The sequence below is a fragment of the Meles meles genome, chromosome 16 (genome assembly GCF_922984935.1).
Source record: "Meles meles chromosome 16, mMelMel3.1 paternal haplotype, whole genome shotgun sequence".
In the NCBI taxonomy this organism is placed as follows: Eukaryota; Metazoa; Chordata; class Mammalia; order Carnivora; family Mustelidae; genus Meles; species Meles meles.
In genome coordinates this window covers 59,193,282-59,212,789 of record NC_060081.1, presented here as the reverse complement: position 1 = coordinate 59,212,789, position 19,508 = coordinate 59,193,282, and the positions used below count along the sequence as shown (strand labels likewise).

Sequence of the window (19,508 nt, the reverse complement as noted above, 5' to 3'; positions counted from 1 at the left end):
TCACTTGTTGTTGTGAATCTCAGAAGGCACTAACCCTTCTAGAAGTAGTGTTCCAGATGGCATTTGGGTTTCTTGGTTCTGCCCAAGTCCAAGCTTAACGCCCAGCTTGGCAGCGAGAGTCACCATCTCCAACACTGGGGGGAAACCACTCCTAACTTCTACTCTGGGGGCCGGAGTTCACTTCTGCTGCACACCTACCAGCAGGACTGTCTCTCTCCCCCAGCCAGAAGGCAAGGGGACTGGGGCGTGAGCTCCTGGCATGAAGAGGGTCCTGGGTGTAGATAATCAGCTGGCCTGGAGCTGTGAGTATATGTGTGTGTTGTTTATCAACCACCATAGTTCAAATCTTAGTGCCGTGTAACACATGGCACATTATATCATTTTGGGTATGTTACTCAGTCTTTCTGAGACTCAATTCCCATGTCTATTTATTAAGAATAGATAATGCTAATGTCTGCCTCACAGAGATTAATGATACATCCATGTAAGGTATTTAAAACAGTGCCTTGCACCCAGTAAGTGCTCAGTGATTTCTTATTTATTTTTTGTCTTTGTTTTTTGCTGTTTTGCTTCCCACTCTTTTTTAATGTAAAGAGATGAAATATTACAGAGTCTAAAACTTCCCTTTATACCCCTTCATCATCCTGTTTGCTCCCTCCCTTCCCGGAGGGAACTGCTATTTTGCAGTTTGCTTGTCCTCAATAAATGTTGGCTGCACTTTCCATGGGGTTATGTTTGCAGGAAGACAACCCATTCACGGGTGTTCTACCCCTGCCCACTCTTTCTCCTCGATCAGGTGGTAAGCTATGCCCCATTCACGCTCTTCCCCTCACTGGTCCCCAGTGCCCTGCTGGAGCAGGCCTATGCCGTGCAGATGGATTTCAACGCACTGGTGGATGCCGTCAGCCAGAATGCTGCCTTTCTGGAACAGACGCTCTCCAGGTACTGGGTTCTGGGGCCTTAGGGGCTGGGAACTGCTGGAACCAGGGGACTAGACTGGGGAGCCATGAGGTGTTGCTCTGGCAGCTGACTTGGCTGGGTGGGGGACAGGGACCCCCCCCAGAAGAACAAAAAATAGTAGACTAGAAGTCGGGAGGTCTGGCTTCTAATCCTGGCTCTAATCCTCACTTACATGGCCTCAAGAAAGTCCACTTCTTTCTCTGGGCCTCGGTTTCTTCATCTGTGAAGTGGGGAGATGGGCCCACATCTAAGATCCCTTCCAACACTGACATTCCGTGATTCTCTGATCCAGAGTTCTATTTGGAATTAGGGAAGATCAGTGTAGTTTTAGAGAAAATAAAAGACAGAGAAGATTATTAGGTGTGAAGTCAGATTTCCTACTTCTTTTCCTAAGCATTGACTCTTTCTTTCTTTTTTTTTTTTTTTTTTTTTTAGTATATGTGCTGCCGAAGCGAGCACCTTTTTTTTTTTTAAGATTTTATTTATTTATTTGACAGAGATTACAAGTAGGCAGAGAGGCAGGCAGAGAGAGAGGAAGGGAAGCAGGCTCACCGCTGAGCAGAGAGCCCGATGCGGGGCTCGATCCCAGGACTCTGAGACCATGACCTGAGCCGAAGGCAGAGGCTTCAACCCACTGAGCCACCCAGGTGCCCCGCAGTGACTCTTTCTTGTTACCTCAGGCCCCTTATCTCTGGAAGAGTTGGGGTATAGACTGGGCCACACCCAGGGCACTGAGGCTGTGGAAGCCCTGAATGGCTCATCCCACCCGCCCCTCTCTGTCTCTTCTCCCTTGATCCTTTTTTTCTCTTCAGACCCTGAGGCAAGGGAAATTACTTTAGAATTAAATTCTTTATTTTAGAATTAAATATATATACACGTATGTGTATTTGTGTACATATGTACACATACACATATGTACACATGTGTACATATTGTGTATATATGTAGAGAGAGAGACTAGACATACATACTTGCCTATCTGATTAATTTTCCAAAAGAAAACTATTTATTTCATTACAGACAATTTTTTTAATTTTTTTATTATTTATTTATTTATTAAGATTTTATTTATTTATTTGACAGGCAGAGATCACAGGTAGGCAGAGAGACAGGCAGACAGGAAGGGAAGCAGGCTCCCTGCTGAGCAGAGCCCAATGCGGGGCTCGATCCCAGGACCTTGGGATCATGACCTGAGCCAAAGGCAGAGGCTTTAACCCACTGAGCCACCCAGGCGCCCCCAGACAAATTATTTTAAAAGATTTTATTTTTAACCAATCTCTATATCCAATGTGGGGCTCAAACTCACGGCCCTAACACCAAGAGTTGTGTGCTCCACCGACTGAGCCAGCCAGGTGCCCCAGACACAGTCTTTTAAAAATGTGCACATTGTTGGGGCACGTTGGTGGCTCCATCATTTGAGCGTCCAACTCTTGATTTTGGTTCAGTCATGATCTCAGGGTTGTGAGATCAAGCCCCAGATTGGGCTCCATACTGAGCATGGAGTCTGCTTAAGATTCTTTCTCTCCTCCCTCTGAGGCTCACCCCTTGCTCGTGCTCTCTCTCTTTCCTTTAAAAAAAAAGAAAGTGCCCATTGGTGTGAGGGTGAACATGAGAAGGGATCTTAATGGTAAGAAGTTTGAAAACCATTGACTTGGAGCTAAAAACCCAGTGAGTTTAGAAAAACAAACAAACCATGAGTTATGAATGTCCAAACCCTACCACCACCTTCCCCCCAGATCTTTTTCAGGGTGAGCCTGGCTTTTGTACCTGCGAGCAGCCTGATTTATGACCTGTGCCCTAAAGATGCAATGATAATGGAGACCTTCTCTGCCGCCCTTCTCTGCAACCCTGCATTCCCTATTTCCCTGTCTCTGAAGTACACACAAATCCTAGCTTGTAAGGGTACAGAGCCCCAGGATTACACATGCTAAAATTGCAGCGTTGGGTCTGGGCTTAAAGGGGAGCATTTCTTCAGAAAAGGGAAAATGTATCTTAACTTTCCTGGAGGCTGAAGCCCAGCTGGGGGCTGTCCTCACCAAGGGTTGGAAAAAACCCTTGGGAGAGAACTGGCTGGGGAACAGAGGAACTGCAGGGCAGGCCGGAGCTACATGGGCTCAGTGGGGTCCCTGTAACAAGGTGAGCCTGTGAGTCAGGCTTAAGCAGGCATGCAGAGACTGCCCTGAGTTTTGACAGAAAAGTGTGGTGTTGGTTACTGGTGGGTGTCTCTTCCTGAGGTTCCAGAAAAAAACATAGTAGATAGGCTCCTACATTGTGTCACATGTCCCAGCAGCACACTGAGCCAGGATGATTAGCTGGCACAGACAGACACAGGCAGAGCTGGCTCTACCCTCATGTTTATAGTCAAATAGGAGGAATGACACCGCTCATCACAGAAATCAAATGGAAAATTACAACCTAATCTGTGCTATAAGGGAGAGAGGTCCACAGTGCTCTGAGAGCACACAGCAGGGGGATCTGATCCAGACAGGGAAGGCTACCCTGAGGAAGTCACATTATATGGGGACCCGCTGAAGGAAAAAAAAACAGGATATTTAACATGTATCAGAAGAGTCTTTGGGGCACAGGGCATAACTGCTGTCTTTTAACCTCTGAGAGTTGCTGTGTAAGAGATGGAGAAGACTTGTCCTTGGAGGTCCCAGAATGCAGGAGAAGCTATGAGGAGACTTAATGTTAGGTCAACCAGAAGGCTAACCAACTATCTGCCCTATTCAAAGATGGAATGGTTTTATCACCTTCCATTTTTAGTTTCTTTTGGGGCCAGACACTAGGCTCAGTTCTGTACCTGTCACAGCTCATTTACCCTTCACCACAACTCTATAATTCTTTTCCTGTTAATCTTTCACTTTCATTTTTCACAGATGGGCAAACTGAGACCCAGAAATTTGCCTAGTAGTGAGTGGTAGAGCTGGAATTTGAACCCAGCTCATCTGGCTCTCCAGCTGGGTTCTAAACCACTGTTCTCTACCGGGTTGATGTGCGTGTACAAGTTTGGGTCAGTAGACCCAGAAATTTCACAAGGCAATAGACAAGAGTGGAACTCCTTGACCTTTATGGTCCCATATAGCCTAGAAAATGCTCTATTTCCTTCTCCAGCACCATCAAGAGGGACAATTTCACCGCTCATCTCTTCGACATCCACAAGCAAGTCCTGAAAGAGGGCATTGCCCAGGTAACCAGTCCCCATTCCACCCCAATGCAGGACGTGTCCCTCCCTTTTTTGACCAGAAGAATTTGGCCCAGGCCCTGAGCTCAGGGGAATCTGCCTCTCATTGGTCCCCACTGGGTTTATACATTAGTGACCAATCTTGGGATGACCATAAGAATGATTCCACTGGGTTTTGGAACATTAGCCAGCAACTCTGATCTCGATGTAGAATTCATGTTACCTGTCTGTACCAGGGCTAGGCCCTCAGTCAGGCCCTGGGCAAATGTACTCAGCCTTCAGTTTTCCCCCACAGACTGTGTTCCTGGGCCTGAATCGTTCAGACTACATGTTCCAGCGCAACGCAGATGGTTCTGCAGCCCTGAAACAGATTGAAATCAACACCATCTCTGCCAGCTTTGGGGGCCTGGCCTCCCGCACCCCAGCTGTGCACCGGTGCGTTCCTTGGGCAATACTGGGCACACTGGTGGGGTGAAAGACTGGTAGGCCTACAATTACAGGCGGGGGCAGGGATCTCCAATTCTGACTGTGCCTTCTTGGGACCTGGGCCATATGTTTCCCCTCACAGCAGTTTCCACTTGTAATTAGGTCTTAGTATGTCAAGGAGAGAAGGGACCTCGTGATACATCTAGTCCTGTCCCCTCATTGTACAAGGTAGTATTCCAGGCTGAGGAAATAGTATCTGAGGTGAGAAGGAGCTTTGAAGGCCTGAAAAAAGTTCAGGATCTGTGGCAGAGAGGGATCAGTGACTTCCCATTGGAAGGCGGGACCCTAGCAGCAGCCACTTCTGGCCAGCAGTGATACTCCATGTTGCTGTGATTCCAGATGGTCTGCAGCCAGATTCCAGATAGCAAGCACCTGGGGCTCAGGGAAAGGAGTCCCAGCCCAGTGAGAGGCTGGTATAGAGTAGGAACACAGGGTCTCAGGGCTGTGGGCACGTGCACAGGGCCAGGGTGTGAGTGTCCCAGTCTATTCCAGCCTGAGTACAGTGATAATATGCATTCTTAGTGTTCAGCTAATTCTCAAAAGTGATGTTCCTATCAGTGTCTGTGAGTCACAGGCAGAGCGGTCTTCCAGATCCATCCAATTACTGAACAAACATCTCTTTTCCAACAGACATGTTCTCAATGTCCTGAGTAAGACCAAAGAAGCTGCCAAGATCCTCTCCAATAATCCCAGCAAGGGACTGGCCCTGGGGATCGCCAAAGCCTGGGAGCTCTACGGCTCAGCCAAGTAAGGGGGAGAAAAAGTGGCCATACAATCCTGCTTTAGATTCTGTATTTATGACTGCAGCAACTGCTTCTTTGCCCAACATCATTAGGAAAGAAGGGATTTTTTTCGGGAAATAGAAGCTTACACCTTTAAGCGCCAAGATTGTTTTAATGGGGTTTGGGGGCTTTCTTCTTTTTTTTTTTAATTTCTTTTCAGCATAACAGCATTCATTGTTTTTGCACCACACCCAGTGCTCCATGCAGTACGTGCCCTCCCTATTACCCACTACCTGGTTCCCCAACCTCCCACCCCCCATGCCTTCAAAACCCTCAGGTTGTTTTTCAGAGTCCATAGTCTCTCATGGTTTATCTCCCCTTCCAATTTCCCTCAACTCCCTTCTCCTCTCCATCTCCCCATGTCCTCCATGTTATTTATGCTCCACAAAGAAGTGAAACCATGTGATACTTGACTCTCTCTGCTTGACTTATTTCACTCAGCATAATCTCTTCCAGTCTGGGGGCTTTCTTCTTAAATAAGAGATGCAGACTATAATTGAATCTTCTCTTGTTGGCTAGAGGTTCTCATTATCTGTCAGTGACTGCAGTATCCATCAATTATTGCACCTTGATGTAACAGAAGGCAGAGAAGCTACCTAGACTTAGAGGTGTGGGAGGCTGTTTCCTGCATTAATGGTCTCAACTGTTAGGTTTTATGCTCCTGTTCCTTTTCTTCACAGATTTTTTATTTCTCTACTCTCAGCTCTTCATACAGTATGCTCCCTGTCCCCAGACCTCCTTTCTGATTTGCTGAGGTTTGGGAAAGCAGGTGGTCTGGGTTGTTATGTCATGTCTAATGAGTGTGAGAGCCTCTTGATGAGTAAATGCATGAGCTTTGATTTAGGGATTCTGTAGTGTCTGTTTTAGCTGCTTAGAGGCATTTTTTGCTTCCTTCCTATTTCTCAACCATGCTCCAGGTGTATAAGGATGCCAGGTAAGTGACTTCTGGATAAATGAGGGGCCACTGTACCAACAGTTGTTGCGATGTTTACATAGCTTTAATAGTTAACCCTTAATGAGCACTTCCTAGTGCCACACTTTGTGCTAAGTACTTTACACGGATGATCTCATTAGATCCCCCTGTCAAGCACTTGGAGATAGATACCACCCATCTCCCATTTTACAGATGAGGGAACTGGGGTTCAGAGAAGTGAAATGAATTGTTCAAGGTCAAATGGCGGGTTGGTGGTAGGGGGCAGGGGATGGGTTAAATGAGTGATGGGTATTAAGGAGGGCACTTGTGAGCACTGGGTGTTGAATACTATATTCTACACCTGAAACTAATGTTACACCAAATGTCAGAGTCTATCACCTCTAGAATCTTCATTCTTAATCACTTTATTGCCTCTGAGAGAGCCTTTCTGGGCTTGCTAAGCCTCACTAAGACTCAAGACACGTTGGACTCTGAGTATTTAGAAGGCATCAGATGAATACTTTGTCAAGTAGAGCTTTTAGCTAAGTTGTATTTTAAGAGACGGAAGCCAGGAAGGGGTCAGCCGGGGAACTGCTGATGGACAAATGCTGCAGAGGGTTTCTCCGACTAGGCTGTGAATGACATGCAAAGACTCATGTGCCCAGAGCTGGGCTCTGGTGCACAGGAGCTGTGGGCGCCTGAGCCGGGACTGGCTTCTCTCATTTTGAAAATCAGACAGGCACTCCTGCTGACCCAGCATGTGACCTTCACTAAGTCCATTCTTTCCTCCGAGCAGCAGTTTCCTCATTTGTAAAATGGGGATGATAACAACAATACCTAAAAGAGTGGAAGTGACCACTAAATGAAAGCATGGCTTTGAAAAATGCTCTAAAAAAACTTGGTGAGAAATGGAAAAGTCTCTTTAATAAATGGTATGGGGAAAATTGGACAGCAACATGCAGAAGAATGAAACTGGACCACTTTCTTACACCATTCACAAAAATAAATTCAAAATGGATGAAGGACCTGACTGTGAGACAGGAAACCACCAAAATCCTCGAGGAGGACACAGACAGCAACCTCTTTAACCTCAGCTGTAACAACTTCTTAGTAGTCACGTTGCCTGAGGCAAGGAAACAAAAGCAAAAATGAACTATTGGGACTTCATCAAGATAAAAAAGTTCTGCACAAAAAAAAAAAAAAAGTTCTGCACAGCAGAGGAAACAATCAACAAAACTGAAAGGCGCAACCTTTGGAATGGAGAAGATACTTGCAAATAACATATCTGATAAAGGGTTAGTATCCAAAATATATAAAGAACTTATATAACTCAACACCCAGAAAACAAATAATCTAGTTAAAATGGGCAGAAGATGTGAACAGACATTTTTGCAAAGAAGATATTCAGATGGCCAACAGACACATGAAAAGATGTTCAACATCAGTCATCATCACAGAAATACAAATCAAACTATAATGAGATATCACTTCATACCTGTCCGAATGGCTAAAATTAACACAGGAAACAACAGATATTGGCAAGGATGCAGAGAAAGGGGAACCCTCTTGCACTATTTGTGGGAATGCAAACTGGTGCAGCCACTCTGGAAAATAGTATGGAGTTTCCTCCAAAAGTCAAAAATAGAACTACCGTATGACCCAGCAATTGCACTACTAGGTATTTACCCACATGACAGAAAAATACTGATTCAAAGAGATAAATGCACCCCAATGTTTATAGCAGCATTATCAGTAATAGCCAAATTCTGGAAAGTGCCCAAATGTTCAACAACTCATGAATGAATAAAGAATGAAATCTTGTCATTTGCAACAACATGGATGAAGCTAGCATGTGTTATGCTAAGAGAAATAAGTCAAAGACAAATACCATATGATTTTACTCATATATGTCATTTAAGAAAAAAACAGATAAACATAGTCGGGGAAAGAAAAGAGAGGCAAACCAGAAAACTCTTATTTTTTTGTTTTGTTTTTTAAGATTTTTATTTATTTGAGGGATGGGGAGAACAAGAGTAGGGGGAGGGAGAAGCAGACTCCCTGCTGAGCAGGGAGACTCATGCAGGGCTAGATCCCAGGACGATGGGATCATGACCTTAGCCAAAAGCAGACGCTTAACTGACTGAGCCACCCAGGTGCCCCCAGAAAACAGGCTTTTAACTACAGAGAACAAACTGAGGGTTACTGGAGGGGAGGTGGGTAGGGGATGGGTTAAATGAGTGATGGGTATTAAGGAGGGCACTTGTGAGCACTGGGTGTTGAATACTATATTCTACACCTGAAACTAATGTTACACCAAATGTTAACTAGCTGGAATTTTTTTTTTAAGATTTTATTTATTTATTTGACTGAGAGAGAGATCACAAGTAGGCAGAGAGGCAGGCGGGGGGGTGGGCAGGCTCCCTGCTGAGCAGAGAGACCAATGTGGGGCTCAATCCCAGAACCCTGAGATCATGACCTGAGCTGAAGGCAAAGGCTTAACCCACTGAGCCACCCATGTGCCCCAACTAGCTGGAATTTAAGATTTATTATTTATTTTTTTTATTTCACAGAGAGAGAGATCACAAGTAGGCAGAGAGGCAGGCAGAGAGAGAGTGGGGAAGCAGACTCCCTGCTGAGCAGAGAGCCCGATGTGGGGCTCGATCCCAGGTCATGACCTGAGCCGAAGGCAGAGACTTAACTCACTGACCCACCCATGTGCCCCAACTAGCTGGAATTTAAATAAAAGCTTGAAAGACACAAAAACAAAAACAAACCTTGGTGAGGATCATTTTGTGGTACTTCCAGTAATAGCTGTAGTAGTAGTAGCAGCAGCAGCAGCTACGTTCTAAGAGTACTAGTTTCATTTTACAGAAGAGCAAACTGAGGGCTCAAGAGAAGTGGAATAGCTTGCCCAAAGTCACACAGCTAGTAAGTGTAGAATTCATGTCTGTCTGCCTCTAAAGCCTGCTTTCTACTGCATTGTTCTGCCCCTAAGAGGAATGTTCCCATAGTATGGATTGAAAAACTAAGGCTCAAGCGTTTATAGAGCAGGTGAATTTTCATCAGTTATCTCATAACTTTGGAGAATTTTTTAAAAGAAGCCTGGGTATGAATGTATGATTCCTATTCAGATGATAATTATTCAAACTCTTTCAAAATTTATTAGTGCCTGTGGTTAGAATGAGTAAGGATAAGAAAGGACTCTTGGTATAAAATGCTGGGAGCTGTGATCAGGAGTCCTCACTGCCAGCCAGCACACTGCTGCCACTTTACCTTCCTTAGCTGACAACTTTCCTAGCCCTGCTCCCAAAAGACTGTTCAGAACTGAAGGCAGGAGGAGGTAGAATATGTTTTCTCAGGGTGGCTATGATTATTTGTCAGAGGGCAGGCTCACTTAATCATGGAATGCAGTTCTACTTTAACCTACAGCCTACAGCCTCCCTCCTCCTCCTCTTCTTGGAGGTGGGCCAGCCTGGGCTAGGTGCCACCTTCCCACCCATGAGCGGAGCAAATCAGGCTACAATATGAAAAGCAAGGCCATTGGCCCTTGGGACTCTCTCAGGAGAGGATGGCTTATGAGAGCACCATTTCTAGCTTGTCTCTCAGATACCCAACTCAAAGCCAAGACTCAGCTCAATGTCATGTCTGACCTTAAGAGATTTCAGACAAGCCAAGAGAGGAGGCATACTAGGACCTGTATTTCAGCTAAGTGGAAAGGAATCACACAGAATGTAGTCCAGGAAGCTCAGTGGAGTAGAGAAAAGCAGAAACAAACAGACCACAGGCCAAGTACAGGAGGAAGGAATGCATTGCTTAGATTGCTAGGCCAAAATCTAGCCATCCAAGTTTTCCAGCAAATATCCGTGGGCACCCAGCAAAATGGAGTTTGGTACTCCATTACTGCTGAGTATTGTCCCTCAAGATCATCAGGTCAGAGACTGGACCTGTCTTTGATAACTATAAATAGCCTGATTGATGGCCAGATAGTTCTCTGGCATTAGCTTCTCCCTGAAACCTTGAGCTCCTGCTTCTTTAAGAAGTATGAGGATAAACTCAGGGTTGCTGGAGTGGAGAGGGTTGGGAAGGAGGGGTGGCTGGGTGATGGACTTTGGGGAGGGTATGTGCTATGGTGAGTGCTGTGTATTGTTTAAGACTGATGAATCACGGAGCTGTCCCCCTGAAACAAATAATACATTATATGTTAATGTAAAAAAAAAAAAAGTATGTGGATAGCAGAAAGGAAGAGGTCAGGGAAGCCTCAGTGATCCCATTAGTAACTGTGGAACAAAATGTGTCCGTATGTACATCACAGAAATGTTGGAAGGCACCAAGAGATAATGCTTTTATAGTTGGCTCTCTAGGGTTCTGTAGGATTCCACTGAGCTAGTCTAATGTATCATACAAGAACCATATGCTCTTTTAGTATATACTTTATAATCTGGTAATAGGGTCATTAGCCTCCAGCTCCCAGCATTATTCTTCTATAAAATATTCTTCAGTAATTTCACCTATTTATTCTTTTAGAAACATTTAAAAATCATTATTTTTCAGTTCTTAGAAAAAGTCCTCTTGGGTCTTGGGGATGATTTTAAACCTAAATTTTAATTTGCACAGAAAATTAACATCATTGCAATATTTCATCTACCTAATGGAGAAGGAGCAGAGACATCTCCCATTTCTTCAGGTTTACTAGTTTCAGGAAATAATGTGTTAACAGCCTCACATATCGCCTGAGACCCTCCTGATTTGAGAGAATATCTGCTCTTTCAGGGAAGCTGTGTTCTTATTCTCACTCTTGAAAGACGGTCGGATGGAGGGAGGACAACTTTATAGCCACTTCTGCCAACTGTGTTTACTCTTTCCCCAGGGCTCTGGTGCTACTGATTGCTCAAGAGAAGGAAAGGAACATATTTGACCAGCGTGCTGTAGAGAATGAGCTACTAGCCAGGTAGGTAAAGGAGGGGAGACCTCCAGACATGGCCCCGGGATCATGAAGATCCATTCGGAACAGAGCAGCCATTCCTTCTGACCTTTGTCCAACTTTTCCAGGAATATCCATGTAATCCGTCGAAGGTTTGAGGATGTCTCTGAAAAGGGGTCTCTGGACCAAGACCGAAGGCTGTTTATGTAAGTGTTCAGGGAGCATTCCCCAAGGATCCAGTAGAGGGCTGCTTTGGGAAACTCATCCTGTCAACCATTTCCTCCAGTAATCCTTTCTTCTAGGAGATGTGATGGCTTAACTTTCCTCCTCTGAATTTCAGGGGTAAAATACCCCATTACCTCAGGGAAGTTTGGAGAAGGCTGGTCATGTTCTGCTTCTAAGGGGTCATTTGAGAGGTACTGACTTTCTTGACAAGGGCCTTCTTAAAATAACCTTGGTTCGAGTGCCTGGGTGGGTCAGTTGGTTAAGCATTTGCCTTCAGCTCAGGTCATGAACCCAGGGTCCTAGGATTGAGCCCTTTATCAGGCTCCCTGCCCAAGGGGGAGCCTACTTCTCCCTCCGCCCACCTTGCTTGTGCTCTCTCTTGCTACCTCTCTCAAATAAATAAAATATTTTAAAAAATTAAATAACCTTGGTTTTCATATGCCCCTGGGTTCCTAAAAGTTTTCTTTCCCCTCTTCATAGCTGGTCAGTTCAGGCCAGGGCAGTGGGGCTGGGTAGTCAGGGAGGAAGAGGAATAGCTCTTTCATTCTGTGATTGATCTCAGAGCTGTTCTCTGAGCCCAGGCAAGACCTCAAGGGACCTGGATTTGTGTTCCAAGCCAGCCCCTGTGCTTCTCTCCAGGGGGATTCCACTAAGTGACTTTAGTACCACTTAATTGGGTAGCGTTGCTTGCAACATACATATTTAGACCTGGAACTTTATGGTTTTTTTTTTCATTTGTGATTAAAATTAAGAACCTCCATGAATTTCACAATACTACTTACTATTTTCAAAATATGATTTTATAACAAAGTCATTAATTTACTTTCCAGATATACCAGACAATATTAAAGAAATCAAAGGGAAGATATTAAAAAAGAGTCTGGGAAAAAAAGAAGACAGTTTGTGTCTTTTTTTTTTTTTTAGAATAAAACAAAATTTATTTTACTATAGCACAAGATTTACAGCCGTTTCCAGACAAGCCATACAAAATGGTCAGAAGCTTTTTCTTGAAGGAAGGTTTCTACACTTGACAGCAAAATCACAATGTTACTTATGAGGGCTGTGTGTTTAATATTCCCGTATTGGTTTAGAAAGTCAAACTTGTCCAACTACAGTGTCTAAATAAAGTTAAACTTGGCTAAAGAACTAGTTAGCTGCCTCTAACCAATGCAATTAGATCACCATAAAAAGGGGGAGAGGAGCCCATGAAATTAAAATAAAGCTACTTCTCCCCCTCAAAAGAAGAAAAAGAAAAACACTCACACCCTGACAACTACCTTCATTCACAGTGCTTTATACTTAAACCATGATGGGAGAAATAAATAAAAGCAGAGAGGGGCCACTGTTTTTAAACATTTCACAGCAATCCAGATGGTACTTCTAGTCTCTGCTCATGTTTTACAACATGTCTTGCATCAAGACAAGACATAGATTTGTCTTTTAATCATAGATAATGTGCATTTAATCACCAAAGGACTTAAGATGTCTGGGTTTTTATTCTGTAGTATTTCTAAGACTGTGTCCATTAAATGCAAGCAAAAAAGGAAGAAGCCTTGACAGAACAGAAGGATGCACACTTGATGGTCAGATCGATTTTAAATTTTAGTCTGTGCTCTAGCTCTATGACTTGGGCTTCGTTGGTCTTCTGCCGCTCTGCTACACATTTGCTAATGGATTATCCAGATTGGGAGCACTTAACAAAGCCTGGATTGATAATGGAACTGTGCAGATCTACAGCGCTGGGGTACAGTTATCTTTCAAAATATCTAATGATATTTTTCCCACTTACTTACATTAGGATGATAACCTTTGGTCATGAAACATACTTTAGGGGCTGCCTTCAGGTGTTCTTCTACAAAGAATAGTTCAAGTTTAGAAGTCCCTCCCTCAGAGGGGAAATCCTGGGGGCCAGCAATGACCACATGAAAACCGTGGGCATTGTTCTCATCTGGTTCTGCTTTAATGCCAGGAACTGGTTCTGCCAGCAAACACTGGGTTTCCTTGATAATCCTCGGCAAGCCCGGCCATCTTGTCAGATCCCGAGTTTGGCCTCTGGTCTCCACTCAAGGCAGTTTGTGTCTTGACTAGACTCATAATTTTGCATCTCCACACCCTCACATCCACCGTTTCAAAGAATCGCAACCTAGTTTCAGCTATTTTAAGTAGTATGAGTGTGTTTTGCTAGGCATGGCAATATGATTCCAAGACTCAGTAATTTTGGGCCCTTTTTAAAAATTTATTTATCTGGTTTGATTCTAGTTGCCTTCTTATTTCCCTCTGGCCTTCCTAGAATGACTCTAGATCTGGAATATTCTAAAGCATTCCTTACTGCATATCTTCATGTTTTTACTGGAAGAAGTGGTGGTATGGGTAGCTATTTTCATTGCTTCCAATGAACCCCGGTCTAGGCAAACTATGCGGACTGACTTTGAAAGAAACCAAACTCATTTTGATCCATCTTAAAATACACTGAACTGCTGAACATATCAGTTATAATTTAACACAGCAGCTTTCTCCATCCTGTGTTCTAGGGACGGCCAGGAAGTGGCTGTGGTTTACTTCCGGAATGGCTACATGCCGAGTCAGTACAGTCCACAGGTTGGTATTTTGTTAGACCATTCTCTGCCTCTTAGGACCGACCACGTTCCTTAGAGACTGAGCTCAGGCATCACAACAACCTGGGTTTTTCCCTGAGCCCTGGCCTCAGTGATCCTCAGGGAAATTACTGGTGGAATCTCCTGTTCTCCTGTAAGTTTTTTCCTACCTCTCATTCTCTATAAACACACTGTCTTCTAGAATCTGAATCCTCAGGAATCCATGTTGCCTCAGCCTTTCATACTGTTTCTAGGGATATGCTGGCAAATGTCATGTTTCTCAGGGGGAGAGCCCCAATTTGTAGCATTTAGTGATTTCTGTGGTGTACTCCCATTGTGGCCAATTTCAAGCTAACCAACTTAACATTTCTGGGCAGAGTTAGAAGGAGATGGGTACAATCAGCTCTGGCTAGCTAATGCAAACCAGTTCCACTGTACCACTGAACATTTCCTTCCTGCCAACTCTTACTTCTCTTTTATTTGTGTCAGAAACTTTTTCTGTCCATTCATGTTAATGACAATAATGATATCATCACCTTATCTTGCTATCATACCATGTGGCTTCAAAATTACATTCCACATCCATTATTTCCCTTAATCCTTACAACCACTGTGTGAGGTGTATAATTATCCCCATCATACAGATGGAGAAACTAGGGTTTGGAGAGATGCAGAGGCTTATCTAATATCCCACAGATTCCCAGGCTTTCTGATTCTCAGTCCAGAGGCATTTCCAGTATATCATTATTCTCCTCCTGCCCCAAATCCACAGCATGGAGAAGCTAAGAGGCTCTGCTTTCACTTAGGAGAAGTAAGTTAGAAAATACCATGAGCAGCATGATAGGGATCATGAGACTTTGGCTCTGCCTCTGGAACTATAGGCAGGTTCCAGACCCTTTCTGGGCTCAATTTCTGTAAGTTGAGGAACTCAAAAAATTGAGGGAGCTCCTTCCAGATATCTAATTCTTTGAATATAGGATTCTCCCTAAGGCCTGGTTGTATAGGAAGCAACTCCATAGAGGTGCAAGCTCTGTAGAAGGTCCTTTCCTCTAGAAAGTGGTTAGGAGTGGGGGGAACTTGCCAACTAGAGAAGACAAAAACTGTCCATTGGGAAAATGGATCCAGGCTTCAGGAGAGGGCATAGGGGAAAGGGCCAAAGAAAACTTTAAAAAGAGAGAAGAGGTTGAGCGAACAGGGAAAGGAACTTGAGCATAAGGAGGAAGTCATTTTAAGGGAATTGAGAAACTCAGACCAGGTGTAGAACATGAAGATGAAATCTGCAAGGCTTAGTGACTTGCTAGGTGACCTCAGGAAAGCCCCTGCTCATCTATGAATTTTGCTTCCTTGTTCTTAACATAATGGAGTACTTCTTTGGGTTTATCTCTGATGTTCTGGGCACCTGTAACTCTGCCTGGAACATCAAAGGTGGCTGAGATTATTAGTGAAGACCAGGCGAGGGGGTGGAGGTGGACTGATTGGATCAACGGGAGGACAGTGTGGGTGGGGGTGGGTGTTGTTCCTCAGGCCCTGGCCTTTATCCTACTGTGAGCAGTTTGATGTGGTCTGGAGTTGGGGACAGGCTATACCCCACTGTCAGAATGGGGACTACAACTGGAGGCATGGTCCTCTGCTGTTGAACTGCCTCTTTTTGTTTTGTTTTGTTTTTAGATTTTATTTATTTATTTGACAGACAGAAATCACAAGTAGGCAGAGAGGCAGGCAGAGAGAGAGAGGGAAGCAGACTCCCCGCTAAGCAGAAAGCCCGATGTGGGGCTCGATCCCAGAACCCTGGGATCATGACCTGAGCTGAAGGCAGAGGCTTTAACCTGCTGAGCCACCCAGGCGCCCCTGTTAACCTGCCTCTTAAACCCCAAACTCCTAGGAGCCTCAGAGCTTCTTACCTGCCTCTCATGCCCCAAATTCCACAGCACATATAGCCTATGATTATGCACCTGCAGGCCTTTACTCTTATTATTCTGCTAATCTGAGTACGCCTCCCCATTGAGTCTGATCTGCCTACCTGACTACTTAGCTTTCACTTCGGTAAACAATAACAAAAAATTGTTGAGCATTTACAAAGCTCCAAGCACTGTGTTTTAGACACTGTGGATACAATAGGAAATAAGACAGACAACAAGGGCCAGAGCTCACATTTTGGTCGGGGAGATAGTCATCAGAAAGTAAGCAAAAATAGAAAAATAATTTTTCTAGTTGAGGGGAACTCTTTGAATAAAACAGTAGGGTGAAAAGATAGAGAATTATGGGGAAGCCCACATTAAATAGGGTAGTTTCAGCTGAGACTTAAGGATGAGAAGGATCCAGCCATCCACTGGAAAAGCCAAAAGGAAAAGAATTCCATGCAGAAGGAAAAGCAACAAATGCAGAGGTGGAAATGGTATTTGTGTGTTTGGCCTGTGTGACTGGACTACGAGAATGGGATGGAAGGATGTCAAGAAACTGACATGGTTGAAAGGGGGCAGGAGGCAGATCCCGAAGGTTCTTATAGTCTGTGGTAAGGAATTTGGATTTTATTTGGAGTACATTAGGAAGCTAAATTCATACACAAGTGTCCCCCCTCTTTCAAACCTCTTCATCCATTTTTCTATACCCTTATCCCTTTTGTTACTTCCCTTTTAATAGTCACGCACCATTGTGCTAAACTGTGAGCTCCCAGAAGGCAAGAATCCTACATATTGGAAGAATCCACATCTGTCTCCCAAAGATGTTGTGGTGACCCTGGGAGATAATGAATGTGAAAAAAGAAAGCATGATACCTGGCACCTGACAGATGCTCAACAAAGGTCAGCCAAAGTAAAATAAAGTAGAATTCCTTTTGTTTTCTTCCCTTTGCAGAACTGGGAAGCACGCTTGCTACTGGAGAGGTCACGTGCTGTCAAATGCCCAGATATTGCCACCCAGCTGGCTGGGACAAAGAAGGTGCAGCAGGAGCTGAGCAGAATGGGCATACTGGAGATGCTGCTCCCTGGCCAGCCTGAGACTGTGGCTCGCCTCCGTGCCACCTTTGCTGGTCTCTACTCACTGGACATGGTGTGTGGGTAGCCTCTTTCTCCTACCACAGGCTTCCCAGGTGGCAGGAACCCAGAACCCAATGTGTTGGAGAGGCTGGAGCTGGTAGTGGGCTAGACTTGGGTTAGTGATGCTGTGTGAGAACCCCTAGAGCCCTGGGGAGGGGGGCTGGAATCCATCGTGAGCTCATCAGCAAAGGGGAAATGGGGTAGGAGGTGGAAAGGGGAAGGAGCTGGGCTGGACAGCAAGATTTGGGGAGTGTCTATATGGGCTTTCCAGGCCTCCTGCTGCGGAACCATGAACTATCACCAGAGGAAGCTTGTTCTCATTATACTTGCTGCTTTAGGGGTCTTGTTGGGGGGTCACATCCAGACGGTAGCATCTAGTTGGAAGGGGATATCACTCTTCCCTTTCCTGCTCTTCCTCTGATGCTGCTCTGCATAACCAGGACTGCCTCTGGCCTAAAACTGCTGGTGATTGCTCTGTTGTCTCCTGCCAGGGTGAAGAAGGGGACCAGGCCATTGCTGAAGCCCTTGCTGCCCCTAGTCAGTTCGTGCTAAAGCCCCAGAGAGAGGGCGGAGGTAAGTGCTTTCACCTTTGTAGTGCTGCTCAGTGGAAAGGGGGCTAGCAGGCTGTTACAAATGCCAATTGGCACTTGCTATGGACAAAGTCCCAGACTCTGGGGGACACAGGAAGAACTGACACAGGCTCTCATCTTGGACGGTGTCCCAGGAGACCCTGTGATCAAGTGCTATTGAGCACAGGGAAACCTAACCATAATGGGAGGGTTTGGACAAATTTGGTCTGAGATGCCTGTGGCTAGATGGTGGGGAAGTGGGATAGGGCAAATCAGGAGGTTGGATGTCTTCCTGCCTGGTCTGAACTCCTTGAGGGCAGGGATCATGGCTGCCTCACACACCCAGAGAAGATGAGTTCTGATCTTGGTCTTAAAGGATAAGGAGGAGTTGACCAGGTGCGGAAGGAAGGAGAGCATTCCATACAGAAGGAGCAGCCTCAAGCAGAGGCACTGGTCCATGGAAGTGTATGTTTGGGGATTGATGAGTAACTGGTAAGGCTGGGGTGTAGCATAAGAGATGGGAGGAGGCAGAGACTTGGGCTAGGAAAAAATGTTTTGAGACATCGTTATAAAGGATATTGAAAATATATAAGAATTTGGATTTCATCCTGAGGGTGCTGGGAGTCCATTAGAGAGTTTTAAGGAGGGAAGGGACACATGATTGATAGAGGATCCATGTTTCATCCATAGTGGAGCTTATCCTGGATGAGGGGAGACCTTGGTAACAGAGACCACAGAGGAGTATAATTGTCCAGAAGTGAAATGCAGAGGCCTGGGCGAGGGCTATGACATTGTGGAGTACAGACTAAAGAGACATGTCTGAGCTAGTGACATGTAGTGGAGAGGGAGGAGTTAATATGACTCAGGAATGCCTTTCACCTGATTGGCAGTAGGAAGATTCAAGAGGGGGCAGGTTCAGGCAGAAGTAATGAGTTCTATTTGGACACATTGAGTTTGTTTTGGGAGCCCATGGGATATCCGTGCAATGTCTAGAACAGTGAACTTAAGTTAAACATTTGGGAGTTAACAAGTCATTGAATAATAGATGGAGCCTTAGAAGAGATCGTAAAAAAAAAAATATATATATATATATATGTACGTAGAGGAGAAAACAAGGGTGGCAGATGGATTCCTTGGAAATCCCAACAGTTAAGAGGAGCAGGAGTCAGTCAGTTAAGGAAAGCCATAAGCAGGTAGGAAGAGAACTAGGGGAGGATGGTGTGGTGGAAGGTGTGTTTGCTTGTGTAAGGACTCGCCTGTTAAAGTGACATTCCCTCCTTGGGAACCAGGCCTGCCCTGCTTCACTGAGCTGGTGTCAGGAACTAAGGCTGCTGCCTTGACCACAGAAGTGGGGACACAGAGTGGAGAAGGTAGGCAGAGGCTCCAGGGTGACTGGCCAGTGCCATTGCAGGTAACAACCTATACGGAGAGGAGATGGTACAGGTCCTGGAACGGCTGAAGGACAGCGAGGAGAGGGCCTCCTATATCCTCATGGAAAAGATTGAACCTGAGCCTTTTGGAAATTGCCTTCTGCGGCCTGGTAGCCCTGTCCGGGTGGTCCAGTGCATCTCAGAGCTCGGCATCTTTGGGGTCTATGTCAGGTAAGCCAATCAAGAGGGTCCCCTCCTTGTCAGAGGGTCAGCCAAGCGAGCCTAGAGGAAGCAAAGGACAGGGAACAGGAATCCTGGGCTTCAGTCCCAGCTCTGCCAGTCCCTCACCATGTTACCCGTTTCCTTAACTAATAAATGAAGCCAAGCACCCAAGACCAGCCCACATCACAGGGCTATCAAATGGAGCCCAGATGAGAAGTGTTTTGTAACTATAAAAGAAATTGTAAGT

General features: G+C 45.1%; 1 protein-coding gene across 2 annotated transcripts in view; it reads left to right on the top strand.

Moving 5' to 3' along the window:
• The window catches only part of GSS (glutathione synthetase), a 29,752-nt gene that overhangs the window by 8,954 nt on the left and 1,290 nt on the right, over window positions 1-19,508 (top strand). For both annotated transcript variants that reach the window (XM_045980377.1, XM_045980378.1), the window contains exons 3-12: window positions 797-942; window positions 4,075-4,150; window positions 4,440-4,579; window positions 5,261-5,377; window positions 11,193-11,273; window positions 11,375-11,452; window positions 14,003-14,069; window positions 16,919-17,113; window positions 17,592-17,673; window positions 19,081-19,270. In XM_045980377.1, coding sequence (XP_045836333.1) covers window positions 797-942; window positions 4,075-4,150; window positions 4,440-4,579; window positions 5,261-5,377; window positions 11,193-11,273; window positions 11,375-11,452; window positions 14,003-14,069; window positions 16,919-17,113; window positions 17,592-17,673; window positions 19,081-19,270 — 1,172 coding nt within the window. The remainder of the gene's footprint in view (window positions 1-796; window positions 943-4,074; window positions 4,151-4,439; window positions 4,580-5,260; window positions 5,378-11,192; window positions 11,274-11,374; window positions 11,453-14,002; window positions 14,070-16,918; window positions 17,114-17,591; window positions 17,674-19,080; window positions 19,271-19,508) is intronic.